This window comes from Sinocyclocheilus anshuiensis, unplaced genomic scaffold, assembly GCF_001515605.1.
Source record: "Sinocyclocheilus anshuiensis isolate Anshui unplaced genomic scaffold, SAMN03320099.WGS_v1.1 scaffold85, whole genome shotgun sequence".
Lineage (NCBI taxonomy): Eukaryota > Metazoa > Chordata > Actinopteri > Cypriniformes > Cyprinidae > Sinocyclocheilus > Sinocyclocheilus anshuiensis.
Genome location: NW_015536800.1, coordinates 541,619 through 557,381, shown reverse-complemented (window position 1 = coordinate 557,381; position 15,763 = coordinate 541,619). Strand labels below are relative to the sequence as shown.

At 35.3% G+C, this 15,763-nt stretch overlaps 2 protein-coding genes across 3 annotated transcripts in view; one reads left to right on the top strand and one right to left on the bottom strand.

Annotated features, from left to right (window-relative positions):
• LOC107655906 (condensin-2 complex subunit D3-like) overlaps nt 1-9,407 on the bottom strand; it is an 18,509-nt gene extending 9,102 nt beyond the window's left edge. Inside the window, exons 1-21 of one of the 2 annotated variants that reach the window (XM_016443525.1) lie at nt 9,310-9,407; nt 8,748-8,899; nt 8,469-8,631; nt 8,165-8,340; nt 7,880-8,038; nt 7,128-7,189; nt 6,583-6,670; nt 6,359-6,492; nt 6,107-6,179; nt 5,393-5,518; nt 5,003-5,255; nt 4,837-4,872; nt 4,630-4,749; nt 4,126-4,199; nt 3,711-3,845; nt 3,069-3,289; nt 2,762-2,953; nt 2,455-2,552; nt 1,296-1,405; nt 1,110-1,217; nt 763-874 (exon numbers count right to left, since the gene is read on the bottom strand). In XM_016443525.1, coding sequence (XP_016299011.1) covers nt 763-874; nt 1,110-1,217; nt 1,296-1,405; nt 2,455-2,552; nt 2,762-2,953; nt 3,069-3,289; nt 3,711-3,845; nt 4,126-4,199; nt 4,630-4,749; nt 4,837-4,872; nt 5,003-5,255; nt 5,393-5,518; nt 6,107-6,179; nt 6,359-6,492; nt 6,583-6,670; nt 7,128-7,189; nt 7,880-8,038; nt 8,165-8,340; nt 8,469-8,631; nt 8,748-8,899; nt 9,310-9,361 — 2,644 coding nt within the window. In that variant the 5' untranslated portion in view covers nt 9,362-9,407. The remainder of the gene's footprint in view (nt 1-762; nt 875-1,109; nt 1,218-1,295; nt 1,406-2,454; nt 2,553-2,761; nt 2,954-3,068; nt 3,290-3,710; nt 3,846-4,125; nt 4,200-4,629; nt 4,750-4,836; nt 4,873-5,002; nt 5,256-5,392; nt 5,519-6,106; nt 6,180-6,358; nt 6,493-6,582; nt 6,671-7,127; nt 7,190-7,879; nt 8,039-8,164; nt 8,341-8,468; nt 8,632-8,747; nt 8,900-9,309) is intronic. The other variant, XM_016443534.1, reaches the window with a different exon arrangement.
• Nucleotides 9,408-9,675: 268 nt separating this feature from the next.
• LOC107656685 (DNA-directed primase/polymerase protein-like) overlaps nt 9,676-15,763 on the top strand; it is a 10,020-nt gene continuing 3,932 nt past the window's right edge. Inside the window, exons 1-15 of the mRNA XM_016444629.1 lie at nt 9,676-9,776; nt 10,076-10,338; nt 10,427-10,521; nt 10,718-10,856; nt 11,536-11,683; nt 11,792-11,843; nt 11,998-12,152; nt 13,012-13,174; nt 13,317-13,411; nt 13,616-13,702; nt 13,855-13,963; nt 14,057-14,139; nt 14,627-14,673; nt 14,790-15,024; nt 15,132-15,155. Of these exons, the coding sequence (XP_016300115.1) occupies nt 10,156-10,338; nt 10,427-10,521; nt 10,718-10,856; nt 11,536-11,683; nt 11,792-11,843; nt 11,998-12,152; nt 13,012-13,174; nt 13,317-13,411; nt 13,616-13,702; nt 13,855-13,963; nt 14,057-14,139; nt 14,627-14,673; nt 14,790-15,024; nt 15,132-15,155 (1,615 nt within the window). The 5' untranslated portion in view covers nt 9,676-9,776; nt 10,076-10,155. The remainder of the gene's footprint in view (nt 9,777-10,075; nt 10,339-10,426; nt 10,522-10,717; nt 10,857-11,535; nt 11,684-11,791; nt 11,844-11,997; nt 12,153-13,011; nt 13,175-13,316; nt 13,412-13,615; nt 13,703-13,854; nt 13,964-14,056; nt 14,140-14,626; nt 14,674-14,789; nt 15,025-15,131; nt 15,156-15,763) is intronic.

The window sequence follows — 15,763 nt, the reverse complement described above, 5'->3', positions numbered from 1 at the left end:
ACCTTCTTATATAAAATAAAACAAAGCAAAGAACAAGTGTCTTATCATTTATTATACTACATAGCATTATACATCAGTAGTTGTCTATGATGTAATGATTTGATATTTATTTGCCGCCGTCGTGGCTATAATGCTTCTCCGAGGAGCCGCTTCTTCTTCTTTGGCTTTTGCCGTGGCAAAAAAACTTTAATAATGGTATAAGTAGGCCTTAAAAAACAGTTGGATTTTTAATAAAATCTTGGTCTATACCAGCAGGTCTTCATTGATGTTTTCAGCTCCCTTCTCTTGTAAGCGGACAACGACGCAGAAGTATAAATGAAAACTGATGCATAGCCTACAGCGTAAAGGCTACGGCGCAGAAGTATAAATCAGGTCAAGAGAAGAGCCAGAGAGAGACAGCAGCAGAACGGGGAACGCTTTACAGCGTCTCATCCAGGTCGCCAGTAGCAAACAATGGAGCGCGCTCTGCTGGACAAACTAAGTAATTACACCATTTCAAGCATTTTATCTGCATTATATGTTCTATAAAAAAAAATGTTCATATCGGCGGCATATTCGGCGATACCAATATATCGGCGACAGGCTCATATCGGCCGATAATATCGGCAAAACGATATATCGGTCAGGCTCTACAGATAACTACAACAGTTTTCTGAGAAGCTCTTTGGCTGTCTTTTTTTGGCTTAATACAGGCACATGCAAATAAGAAAACTGGGATAGATGCACATCCATACCAAGCAGAAAAAAGTTGTATGGACAAACCTGGCTGCTGCTCTGAGGGAGTTAGAACAGACTGAACCAGAAGGAAAATTCTCTTTCCCACTTTAGAAGGGCAATGGAGAGAAGCAGCACCAAGTGTATAAAGATGTTTCACCTGAGAAATGGATGATGGATTGAAAAAAGGGAACAAAACATTGCCATTTAAAAATGCAAAACTTAACTTAACTTAAGAAGGATCCTTCACAACCAGTTTAATAGTAAAAATCATAGAGGGTGTAAAATAGTCATGTAAAACTAAATTACACTTGTTTTCGTTGCAAAAAAACTTTAATAATGGTATAAGTAGGCCTTAAAAAACAGTTGGATTTTAATAAAATCTTGGTCTATACCAGCAGGTCTTCATTGATGTTTTCAGCTCCCTTCTCTTGTAGAATGACACCAGACAGATAACTCTCACACACAGAGACCAGCTCTCCACAGAAACGAGCCAGGAACTTCTAAAACACACACACAAAAGTATTAGAGTATAAATGACACATTTTATTAAAACCTTACTGGCAATGGTATGATCTTACCAATGTGTCCTGAGTGTTGTCTGATCTTGCAAATCTGACCAGAGTATCCACACAGGAGCCGATCACCTCTAAAGGCAGGCTGAAAGTCTTCAACCAGCTCATCAGATCATCTACACAGGTAAAATGTGCATTTGTAATGTACTTGATTTAAAATGCCATTACTAACAAAGTTGTATTGTGAACGCGATAGTTTAACTGAATTACCCATCTTACTCAAACATCCAGTAGGTAATTAAACAGAGTACTTATACACTATAGTACAAAAGTTTCGGGTCAGTAAGATTTATTTATTTTTTCTTTGAAAGAAATAAATAAATTAATCATTTTATTCAGTATGGACACATTAACAACAATAAAAAGTGACATTTATAAATGTCATAAATTATTTCTATTTCATTTTGATAATTAAAACTTTCCAACTCGGGGAAACAACATTCTAGACTTTGTTTATACCACTGTTAGTGTTATCTGTATGCACCAAGGGTCTGAGAGTAACGCAATTTCAATTCTCTGTGTGTATGTGCTGTACATGTGGAAGAATTGACAATAAAGCAGACTTGACTTGACTTGACTTGAAAAGAAATGTTTCTTTAGCACCAAATCAGTATATTAGAATGATTGCTGAAGGATCACGTGACACTGAAGAGTAGAGAAAAGACTGCTGAAAATTCAGCTTTGTAATCACAGCAATAAATTACATTTTAAAATATATTAAAAGAGAAGGTATTTTAAATTGTAATAATATTTCACAACATTACTGTTTTTACTGTATTTTTAATTAAATAAATGCAGCCTTGGTTGGCATAAGGGACTTCTAAAAAAAACAAAAACAAATCTCACCAACCCCATAGTAGTGTGTGCATCATCAACCTGAAGTACAAATTAATAGCACAATAGCGTTTCTCAGTTCATCTGAATCCAACCTGACTATAAATGACTTGTAGTTCAGTGAGTAAGACAGAGAAATGGCTCACAAGACCAACTTGTTTGCGCCTTAAAAATGTAATAAATTACTGCCACCTCACAAGATCAATTATGATGAAACCACATCATCGGTCACCAATGGGAACTATTTTTAATTATAATAACAAATAATACTTTTCAGATGCATTTGCGATCATATCAGTTGCATTCTGAAGTCCTGACAAACCACACTTACCTACAATTCTGGTTTTGGTGTCATCATTGAGATTAGAGGCAATGTCACCCAGAACGCTCAAGATATGACAGGTCATTGTAACTGAAACAATTGGTGACCTATTAATAAAAAATAATAAAAAACACATATTTCAAAAAAATCATGAAACATATTTTGGAACAAGCAGTTACCTTTTAAACACTCTAACATCAGTAAAAATCTAAATTATTAGAACAAAACTACATATTCTTTGACCTTTTTTCTTTATACTGTAACAATTTGTACATTTACTAAAAAAAAAAAAACTTCCTTAGCTCTGTTCTCTGACCTGATAGTATTCTCCCAGGTATCCAGTATGGTGCCATAGTTCAGTTTAGGAGAGCAACTGGCAATTTTAGCTAACAGCAGCCAGGCAGCAGCAGCCCTCTCTCCCTCGGTATGAGACAGCAAACCATTCACAAACGCAGGAGTGAACTTCTGCTGCGGAGCCCACACGCTGAAAGCCTTGCTGAAATACCGACTACAGAAGAGAAAGATGTGGAGGATGACAGAATTAAAACAATGAAAGAAAGGAAAAAAATGGGAAACATGTCACACACCACTATTCACAGATGGTTAGAACATGTGTTACTAACCTGAGGTCTTGACACTTTTCACACAGCAGTCCCAGTAATTCCCAGGCCAACTTCTGAGAGGCGTCGCTATCCCGATATTTGCCTTGACTCTTAATGTGAGCAATGACGACATGGTCCAGACACTCAAGAGCTTTCTCTTGCACAGAGCTCTCAGAGTCCATGACAGCCGGTAACACTCCTCTCAGCCAGGCCTCCTGCACTTCTCTATTCTCAGGCAGAGCCTGGAAACATAATGATTGAATGGAAAAAGTTCACAAGATGCTGAGGACACACACTAAACCAGCATAGTAGTATGAAAGTCTGAGTTTAAAGGTTTACAGCAACCCTTTAAGTGGACAGGCCTACATTTTTTTATTTTTTATTATTTTGTGGGTAAAATTGTGCAGTTATGAGTAAACAAATTTGATTATTATCTTATTTGTGAAAGAAAGCGACCATACTGTCTGGCTTACATTGGTCATGAGAAAAACAGGACAAATTCAAAGTCTTAAAAAAAAAACTAGTTAGAATTCAAACCTGGCCTTGGTGGTAATCATTACAATGTTGAGGCACAGGTAAAAGATTGACTGTTTTGACTAGCTAATCATATTATTGGTCATAACAGATGGACATAGTATTGTGAGGTTGGGAGGGGGTGCTCACAGCGAGGAGATCCATAAGGCACTGCATGGCTTTCTTCTTCACTGAGACAGCAGGATCCCTGCAGCGATCTGACAGAATACTCAGATTCTCCGCACTGCATGAGATCACCCCATGCTTCAGTAGACTCATGACGGTCTACACAAACACATGAAAGAAACACAATCAGTTATAGCTGCTATCTTTACACTACAGTATTTTGACAATAAAAATGATGGTTTTGTTGGAAAAGATGGAAAAAATGATGGAATGTTTTTTGCAGTCTACCTCTGCAAAAATAGGATAAAAATATTTGAATGTGTACGGCTACAGAGCAATCTCTAAACTAAACTCTAAACTAAAGTACTAAAAAGAAGTTTGACGGAAGAAACATATATAGGAAAAATCTGAAATGCTTCAAAGTGTAGAATGTATTTACCTCCAGTGCACTTTTTCTAGCATTGGTTTTTGGATCACTGACATGTTTTTTAAACAGAGTCATAGTTTCCTCATCTAAAAGTAAATAAAGAAACATTAATAAAGAAATAGTCAGTCATGCAAAATTTTAAAGTTAAATGACAAGGGCTATATTTATTTATTCACTTTTTAACGCCATGCCAGCATCAAGGCTATTTTCATGGCGATCTCTGAATAAATTATACAAGGTATACAATTAACAAAAGGTTATAAAAGACATTTCAGATGTACACTAGACAAAAATTTTAAAATACATTCAGGTGATACATTTTTAAATAAATCAGTTAAACACACCTCCGAATAAAACCTGTCTATTTACATTAAAAACAGTACAATCCAATAAAATATGCTTCACAGTCATTTTAGTTTGGCATGATGGTTCTTCACCTTTTAATAAATATCCATGCGCAAATCTTGTATGACCTAAAAGATATCTTGTGACAAGGCCTATATGAGGTGAGCTTACTCTGTAAGGAAGTATTCATGACGCTCCTGTGGGTCGTGGTAATGCTCTTGTGTTTTGTAAGCTCAATGGTTCTGAAGGTCAGAGCGGTTTTCTGAACAGTCTCTCTTCGTTTTAGAGTTTCTGAAAAACAAAACTCAAACTGAACCATCACTGACTATAAAAATGCCTCGCACTTATTTCATTTTAAATACCGAAATATGATCTTACGCTCAGAGCGGCCTGACTCCAACATAGTTTGAGCACCTGATAAGAAAAGAATGAGCTTATTCAGTATTCAAACATGCTGCTTGTTACAAATAAATAATATAACTCACTCATATACAAACATTTTACACAGAGCAGTACAGTTACCGTACTGTAGTAATATACATACTGTTGGAAAAGAGCTCATGAACACATTTTGTAGCATTCTGGGAACCAAGTTCCAGACACTGTGCCAGGCAGTGCAACGCGTGACCTCTGACTGTTGGGGAAACATCATTACGATGATTGTAGACGATGTTGTGCACCAGAAACCTGTGAGGCAGGAACACAGCCAGCTCAGGGTCCACTGTATCGTCCACATCCCTCTCACTCTGCTCCAACAGGACCATGGCAACATCAAGCGCAAACATTCTGAATGCCACCTGAACAGAGGTTTGGACTGTTATTCATCAGGAACAGACAAGAGCATTGACAAATATCAAATAATTTGTGCACATGGTAAATTGTGCTTAAATGAAAATAGTCATGGGGCTGTGACATGATGAGTCACACAGTTTACCTTGTTGTTTCGGGAGTAGCTATAGAGCCACTTAACAATGGCTGCATAGTCCTGACACGGCATCTTAGCCATCAGTTTCCCAACAGTTTGTGCTCCACTGGCTCGATATTCAGACTTCTCCACCATCTGAAACAAACACACACACAAACACAGAGTCACGTTTTTGGATCTTTTAAGTTGAAGTTACCTGGACTTTTAATGGAGGGATAGAAACCTCACAGGTTTCATTAAAAATATTAGTGAAGATTAACAGAAGTCTTATGGGTTAAGAATGACATGAAAGTGAGCAAATGACAGAAATATCCTAAAAGATTTGTTGTTGTTCCAAATTTGGATGCTGTTTTTTTCCCCTGTAAAACTCAATCAGAGAATCATATAGAATCTCCACTCAGGTCTTTGATGTAATAATGTTTGGTCTCAAGATATTTGATTTGAGAGCTGCCTATTGATTTTCATGAATGATTTGATAGCGAATAATTACATAAATCTCTGTCTGTTGCTTTAAAAAACATGGAAAATAGCACACAGCTATATAAACTACTTTTATAGAACTTTTTATGTATTGGACCACAACAGATGTGGATTCTTCAAAAATATCCATGTTACATGAAAAGAATAACAACATACAGGTTTGGAATGACAATGAGAGCTGAGACATAACTGAAATGAAGCAATTCATTTTTAGTTAAAATTTTGTTTTAAAATAAAATATACCTGATGGCAGATGTGTTGCACAAGGATCCGTAAAAGTGGCAATGTGGCCTCCCTCTGCTTATCAACAATATGACTAGAACACAGGACACACATAATTCAGATATAAACAACTCACAGAATCAATGCTGAACACACAGCATGGGACAAAAAAAAAAGTTTAGAAATTTAATGTAATTTTAAAAACAGAACATAAATATTCCTACATGAAGCATTACTGGAACCCCAGGAAGAATGGAATAAACAGTTACTAACCTAATGAAAAGTATGGCATGGTCTCTGGCACCACAGACAGTCTGTGATGGAGCAAGGAGACATGGCTTGGACCTCTCTTGTGTTTTCATCATTAGAATAACATAGAGTAGTTTGCGGAACACTCGGCGACGGCACTGTAAAATTCAACACCCATAACGATCAAGCAATTTAATGTAACTCATGCAACTAAAATGCAGTGTTTTTTTGGAGTAACCGATACTCACCTCATCTCCTTCACCATGAATGGTTGAGCAAAGTAGCCCCAGTCCATGGTAGGACAGCTCAGGCAGACTCTTTAATTGGTCGACACTCCTTGAAAACACATAAAAATTATTTGTGAAAGACTCTTAACAAATGCATTAGAGTTGATATTGTTAACTAAAACTATACTAAAATAGTTTGATCTAAAAAAATAGTTTAGAATAGCTTATTATAAAATAGTTTAAGATGAATATAAATATTGGACGAAAAAATTAAACTTGAAAAACAAATGCAAATTAGATATATTGCCTTGGCAACAAACTGAAATAAAAGTACGTTTTAAAAAATAAGTTTTAAGTCGAAATGCTAAAATTACAAGAACTAAAACTGAAATAAAAACAAATTAAAGCTAAATATCTATTTTTATTTTTTTTTTAACTATAACCACATAAAATGACTAAAACAAAAATAAAAGCCAATTCAAAATATTAATAAATAATACCTAAATAATACTAAAAGTAGTGCTGAAATGCATTTTCTCATCTTTCTCATTTTCTTTTGCATTTACCTTTCCTGAGAGAATGACATATCTCCAATGACTGGCTCAAAGTTGGTAAGTTCAGTGAAAAGCTGAAAGTAAATGAAAATAATATTTAAAAAAATCTCAGCATTCTGTAAATATAATTGTAAAAATAGTAATTTTTTAAAGGTTTCAAAGGTTATTAATATTAGTGCTGTCAAACAATTAATCGCATCCCAAATAAAAGTTTTTGTGTACATAATATGTGTGTATACTGTGTATATTTATTATGTATATATAAATACACACACATGCATGTATATATTTATGAAAAATATGTTATGTTTGTTAAATATATTTATATATAATATAAAATATAAGAATATAAATGTAAAAAAAAAAGTTTTAAAAAATTCAAAATATTTACTGTATGTGTGTGTATTTATATATACTTATTAAGTGTACACAGTACACATACATATATTATGTAAACAAAAACTTTTATCTTGGATGCGATTAATCGCTTGACAGCACTAGTTATTATCAATGTGTGAAAATGTTCAACCGTATTCAGATCTATACAAAAACATTGCTTTATATGCTATGTGAGAACTGATTATCTAACAACATAATAGTCTCAAGATTGCAAAGAGGTTCAAACTGGCTAACAGAAAACAGAAAAAATTAACAGCTGTACCTAAAACTACTTTTAACATTCACACAAATCCGCAACACAACCACAAGTAGCACACAAGTGCTGAGTGAGGAACTTACTGATCATTCAGTCATCACTGACTGACCTGAACACAGCTGTCAGCACTCTGAGGTTTGTCCCGAAGAGAAAATCTCTCGAGCAGTCTCAGAAGTGTGCGAACCAGCAAGACAATGCCCTCTCTTAGTTTCAGCAAATCCTGTGCAGAAAAGTACACCCCCTCTTCTTCATCATCATCAATCTCCATCTGTTGGGAAACAAAACACCAAAATACATGACACCACTGTCACACTGACAGAGTAGGAAAAAACGCTTTTAAAGATGATAAGTGTAAATGCCACATATACAAACAAACAAAATTAAAACTCTATACCTCTTCTGACACTTTCTTTGGGGGTTTGGATCGTTTGCCAGTTTTGGTATCACCTTGAGAGCTTTTCAAAGAATCTTTCTTGCGTTTCTTGCTAGAGTCTTGAGGCCAGCATTTCAGAGGCATGTTCAGACAAGTATCAAAAAGAATCTGATGGTACACTTTATTCGCAACACTCCCTAAAGATGGACAAAAAGAAAAAAACACAAAATAAACTCATGAGGGCCTAACAACCTGAAATCAGTGTCATGCCATGCATTAGGAAGGAATTCCGCACTGCAGCCAGATGCAAGGGATGGAAACTGACCAGGTATTTTTAACAGCAACAAGTATAGAGAGGCTGCCTGTAGACCACATAGTCTCTTTTCAAGACTGGGACTTTTGGTTTTAGCACTAAGGATGAAGTAGGAAAGGACAGCCACCAAAGTTTTTGCAAAGACACCATTCTCACCAAACACCACCCAGACACTCTGCAGGGAAAAAATACATCATAAGCAAGTTACATTTACACTGCCTGCATCGCAAACAGATGTACTATTTTGTGGCGTGAAGCAGAAAGAAATCACAGCATCATCACATGTTATACCTGTGTATTGTCATCATCCTCACTGGAGAAGGGCAAAAGCTGCATGTAAATTGTTTTGAAAACATCAGGGTCTTCTTTTATCTCCTCCTCAATAACAGGGTCAAGAGAGTCTGTGTGGGTGAACTCGAAATCCCACACTGCATCCACCCAGGCTAAAACATGTCAACAAGTCAACAATATATGTACACTGTCTCGTTAATAATGCCCATAAATGCTGCAGGCTGCTCATTAAGTTGACACAGACTGTGATTATGCGATATACATAGTATGACTATATAGTGATATAGTCACCCTGATTGTTTTCAATCTAATTATAAACACTGTGACAGTTTCAACGGCTAGTTAACGTTTCTCTGCTATGGTAAAAGAAAAAAGTTTTGCGTAAAAATGTCACATATTATATAACAAACCATAAACTGAAACCAAAACAAACCCCCGAAATGACAGCGTCAGCTACAACTCAACATATTTCGAGGTTTACTACAACAATACACACAGTGGATCTCAAAAGTAATTTAGCCATTGTTTCTAGGACATGCTAGTGACAAAAATTAAACCATACCTGTAGACACACTGTTTAATTTTAATAACTGCAGCGCACGTATCAACTCCATACTTCGTTCAAAATAACGCGCCAATAGCCGCTGTACTGGGGGACAGCAATCCCGGCATACTTGGCGACATACGCAGGGGAGCTCATGAATATTAATTAGGTAACTATTTTTAATTTAGTTTTCATTTCGTTTTAATTCAACTTTATGTAATAACAGTACAACAACATGCATAAATAGTATGAATCTACAAAAATATAACATGAAAACAATTAGATAAAAAAACGAAAATTACGTCAAAAACGACGAGGGCGGTTGTCAACTTATGAATATTCATGACTCAAAGCAGTTCCGTTTCGCGCTCGGTAAATCCAGCGCATGCGCAACGCTTCGTTTCTATGACGCGCAGTTACGCGCGTTCAAACGCTTCAGACTGTAAATGTACAAAAACAAAAGGACTACACAAGGAAGAATACAAGTAAGCGACCAAACTAGGTGTAGCACTCATTATTTAAATGTACTCTTTGTACAGGGGCTGAATATATAAATATCATAGAATACATTGTATATGTTATAACCTGCTGTATACGTTTTATATCTAACGTTACTGTCTGTCATCCGAAACCAGTAAAATTGTATTTCTCTCTCTGTCTGTCTCCATATGTATTGATAGTTAGTATGCACACCATTCATATTACAGCCTGATAATATCCCTATATTAGAGAAATCTGTTATGATCTGCTGTGTATTTGCTGATGGACTTTTATTTGCTTGCAGGTGACTTCAGTTCTCCTGAGCTCTTCACTGTCCCCTGCTGATCACATCACAGAGCATGAGTGAGATTTAATGAGGCAAGGATGGCAGGAGGAAAATGGCAGGACAGGCTGAAGTCTGTGGAACAGAGAGCCTCATCTTTTCAGTCTTCTCCTCTGAGCTGTCCGTACAAGCCCCGTCTGTCCCGGCCATGGCAGCCCTCCTCTGTCTGGAGACTCTTCCCACGGCAGAACGCAGCCATCGCCTTCACTCAGCACATTAAACAGGTCTAGACAGAAGCTGTTGCATATCTGTTTAAATGAGGTATAACTTTGCTATTTTTAAAGTGTTTGGCTCTTATTATGTCTTTATCAGGACGTGCATTTATTTTCACTGGAGAAGGAAGGCAGTGATGCTGGACAGAGGATTTTCCTAGTGACCAGCTACAGTGAACTTTGGCATTATTACAGGTACCTGCGACACATAATGATATGTATAAATCAGTTTTAGGAAAGTTACTTAAAGAAAGTTATCTGCTACAGATGAGGAATTTTACAAAACTGTAATCAGTAGTCGGTAATAATTTACTTTTACTTCACTTTTAATACAATGTGCATGCACTTAGAGGCATTGCTGTGGGTGAATGAGAGATCTTTGTCTCTTCAGCACTCACAGACAGTCTCTGATGCACTGCTATGAGGTCATTCTGGAAGGGGCCGTCTGCAAACTTTACTTGGACTTAGAGTTCGACAAAGCCTCCAACACACACCTGGACGGCAAGATGATGGTGTCAAAACTAATCCAGGTAAGTATACACTACTCTTCAAACGTTTGGGGTCAGTAAGGTTTTTTTTAAAGAAATTATATTTGTATTTAGCAAGGACATATTGAAGTGAACAAATATTACAGTAAAGACATTTATAATGTTACAAAAGATTTTGATTTCAGATTATTGCAAATAAATGCATTTTTATTCAAGATTTTCTGTTAAATATCAAGTTCAAAACATATCTTTTTAAAAATGTATAATTGTTTCCACAAAAATATTAAGCGGCTCAACTGCTTTCAACGTTTATAATAATAAGACATTTTTATTGAGCACCAAATCAGCATATTAGGAGGATTTCTGAAGAATCACGTGACACTGAAGATTGGAATAATGGCTGCTGAGAATTAAGCTTTGCCGTTGCATGAATAAATTACATTTTAAATTATATTAAGTTAGAAAAAATGTTACTTTAAATTGTAATAATAATTCACAATATTACTGTTTACAGTGTATTTTTAACCAAATAAGTGCAGCCTTGGTGAGCTCAAAAGACCTTTTTTTTTTAAAAAAACAACAAAAAAAATCTTACTGACCCCAAACGTTTGAATAGTGTTATACTAAAAAAAATAGCTGATTTTCAGGAATAAAAAATGCATGTAGTAAGCGGACATCAAAAACTACGGTTTTCAAAACGTTCCTCCATATACAAAAACAGTATGTGTGTGAGAAGCTAGAGGAGGTTTATGGTCTATGCTGCTCTGCAAGAGATGTCCTTAATCTAGACTCCAGCACCTCTGAGAAGTTTAGTCGCCATCTTATCTTCATGCTTCCCAGTGCTGCATTCAAAGACAACTCTCATGTAGGTGAGTCATTGTCATATCATCAACATGTACAAAGAGTGATTACACGGTGGTTGATGCAGATATATTTGTTGCAGTCTGTGATAGTGATGTGTGTGTGCATGTTTGCAGGGCGATTTATTCATGATATCCTGCATCCTGCTCTAAAAAGCCTTCAAAAAAGGTGAGATGACAAATATTGGAAGCTGTGACCAAACTCAGAACTTAGAACTGAATCTGTTTCTCACAAACTCATCTTTTATATTTTTGCAGTGTTCTACATTTCTACATCCTTCTGTTTCTGATATAATATCATATTGGTTTGATTTGGTTTAAAGCAAACCAGAGGCACCTACAACAGAAGTCTGTCCAAGAGAGAACAGAGATGATGTGGATGGTTCTCAGGCCAAGAGAAGAAAGTATGAAGAGAAGGATCTTGACTTTCTTATAGTGAAGAGCAAAAATGGACAAGAACAACTTTTTGTTGACCTGGGTAAGAATGAATAGGTTGTTCTTTAGTCTACAAAGTCTTGAAAAATGTATTGTTTCAATGACACAATTGACTTTAAAGGACTACTGTTCACTGCAACTTCTTTGCTGTTGATTAAATGAATAAGAGTACTTATTACATAAAGAATATATTTTAAAAGTGAGAACAGAATGTAATGTTTTCTGACATTTAATTACATGTTATTTACAATTAAATGAAAATGCTTTTAAAATTTTAAATTGCTTTCAAAATTTACATTTATATAAAATTCAAATAGTTGCATGACTACTTTTAAATTCATAATTACTTCTATTATCTTTGAAATATGTTAAAAGTAAAGTACATTTATGGTAATCTGCAATAAACCTTAATGTCATTTTATGTTGTGTATTTAAATTTTTTATTTTTTATTTTATTTACCTTTGTAATGATGAACTTGCAATTTAGTACATTTAAAATATAGTTATTTTAAATGTAATTTTGAATAACACAACAGTTAAAATTATAATCAAAAACTTTATGTGTGCTTTAGTATATTAGTCAACACATCAAAGTCAGTGTACTTCTTTAAATCAAGACAAAAATCATGTTTTTATTAAAACATGATTTAAAATAAACATTAAAATAAAACTTTTAATTTGACATTATTATTATACAGTGTACTTAACTGTTTAAAAACATTGCCATGAAAGTGTACTCTCTTTAATTACACTTAATGACACTTCATTAAAATTATATTATCAGAATGTAGTTTTTATATATATATATATATATATATATACGATTTAAAGTACACTGCAAATTAATGTAAGGGACAAGAAAATGGTCCTTCATTTTAATAACATTCTGTCCTCTTTTGAAGGAGTCTACACCAAGAACAGAAACTTCCGTCTCTACAAGTCCTCCAAACTGGGAAAGAATGCAGCATTTTGTGTGGCAGAAGACAACAAGTTTGTCCCAAAGCCCTCCAAGCACACCACAAAAGAAGAATACATATTTTTAGCTTCCTTAATCACCAATATCAGGTTATTTGTATGCATCTTTACATCTTTGTGTAAACATGTTATCCGCATTCTGGTGGGGCCAGCTTTTTTTGTGATTGAATCTTTGTTTTAGAATACTGAATTTTACACACACTAACTAACACACATATCTGTTTTGCATTAGTTTCACAGGACAGAGGATTTTGACTTATGATATGCCACAGAAGAGTACAGCAGGATCTCAGTGTTCGACCCTTCAGATAGAGTCACACAGCTCTGGTAATGAGAAATACAAATTAACACCCCCAAGTGCTATCAGTGGTTTCTAAGAATAGGATTTGTGAGCAAATTAACTCAATGTGGTTCACTTAAAATGTGCATTTACTGCATTTACCCTGCTTGAATGTCATGCTTTACTGTTCACATCATTGACAGTTAACTACAAGTGGACACTTTTCACTCTGCCCTCTCCATATACTGTAGATCTGTTGGGTGAACAGAAGCCGTCTCCTTTTAAAGAGGTGGATGAATTTGTGCTGACACTTGTGTGCAAGGATCGCATTCAAGGAAGTAAGAGATGGTGCCATGCTTTCATTGTACCTCAGTTTCTTTCAAATAAAAGAAACTTGTTTGTCCCTCATGTAACTCAACGCACTTTTTCACAAAAGGAATTACTTCAGCTGAAAGCTTTGTGAACTGAATGTCACATTTACCCCAAACAGGCATCCGGCGATGGAACTACTTTGCATCTGAACAGCTGTTGGTTTATGATATTGAGAAATTCCGCTGGTGCCACAACGTGAAGCGCTTTCACAAGAGCAATAACATCATGTGAGTCTGTACTGCTTTGATTTGCATTACTTTACATTGTCTGTTTGATGGTCTGTAACAATTATGGATGCTCTTTATTCTTCTTTTTGACAGAATTGTGGTGGATCTCAAAGAGGAAGTGTGGTATCAAAGATGCCATGACCCTGATTGCAGAAGACAGAACTACAGATCCTCCAGTACGTTCCACAGAAGAATAAATAGCACCACATAAAACCTTTTACTTTCTAGCTACTATATAGCTTTACTACTATAGCTTGTACTGCCACTAGATGTGACAGTGTTTGCTATAGATGTGATATTGCTTCTAGATAAGAATCTGTTAAGATGTAGTGTTGTTATTGTTAACAAAACATATTATCATCATTTTCTGTAAAGCTGAAATAAAATATGAATATATTGCCTCAGCAACTAACTCAAATACGTTCAGGCTGAAGTAGTAAAATGACAAACAGATATAAGAAATAATTTAAAAAACTAATAAAAATGACAAAAGAAAACTAAAACATAAAAGTTAATTCAAAATAATAATAATTTTTATTATAGTATATAAATAATGCTAAAATAACACTTTAAGATGTGGCTAGATATGGAACATTTGTGGGGAATGATATAACATTTAAGTGGGTTAGATTGTAATATTATGGCATTTCTATGTTTTTACAGGCTTCCCTCTGCCTCAAGAGGTCTGCATGAGCCACCTGCTGATGGAGGTCAGTCAGGATTCAACTCATCTGGAATCTGGATGGAGACACCTGTAATTTACATAACCATACATTAGTTTGAATGTATATTTGTGTGTTGACTTTTACACCTTTCTTTACATAAGGATGAAGAGGATCAGGCATATTTAACGGATGAACTGGGGAACATTGAGCTTGCGCACAGCTCTGTACCCAGGACTGATTCAACAGAGTCCTCCTCGGCTCCTCAGGCTGAGAAAGCGGAGGATTGGGGAGAGTGGCCTGATGACCCTGCTTATCTGGAAGCTCTGCAGGAAGTAGAAAGGGCCACTGAAGAGGTACCTGATGAGCTTCTGCTCCAGGCAGTGACTGAGTGTGAATGATGGCCTTGTAACCTAAAAGTCTAAAATATGTTCTTAAATTCTGTTTCCTAACAAACTGTATTTTCTAAATGTTCAAAGATGATTTATTTCCATAAATTATTTTAGATTATATGACTTGGGATATTACAAGTGTGTAACATTTATTAGCTTTTATATACATAGATGGATTAATTTAGAAGCACAATACTTGTTAGCCTGAGTAAATAAAAATGAGAAATAATACAAAATAATCTGTGCACAGGAATTTGTGTGTATGTATGTATGTGTGTGTGTGTGTGTGTGTGTGTATGTGTGTGTGTGTGTGTGTGTGTGTGTGTGTGTGTGTGTGTGTGTGTGTGTGTGTGTGTGTGTGTGTGTGTGTGTGTGTGTGTGTGTGTGTGTGTGTGTGTGTGTGTGTGTGTGTGTGTGTGTGTGTGTATATATATATATATATATATATATATATATTAAGCATCTAATACATTTTAAATCATCCTGTATACATTTAATGCTGAGAAATATTGCATATGTTTTGTCTGATTGTGGACACCTTTGACCCCTTTAAAGATCCTCATATGGATTTGATGTAATTTGACGCAGTGTAAAAATCTTACATTTTAAATTTAACTGTTGCTTTAAATTAAACATTTGTAAATATAAGTAAAATAAGTGTTGCCAAAGTTCATTGTACCGTTTCAACCACTTTAGTTTTAATTTTGAAACTGAAAAAACATAAATGGAGTAAAAATGACAAATTA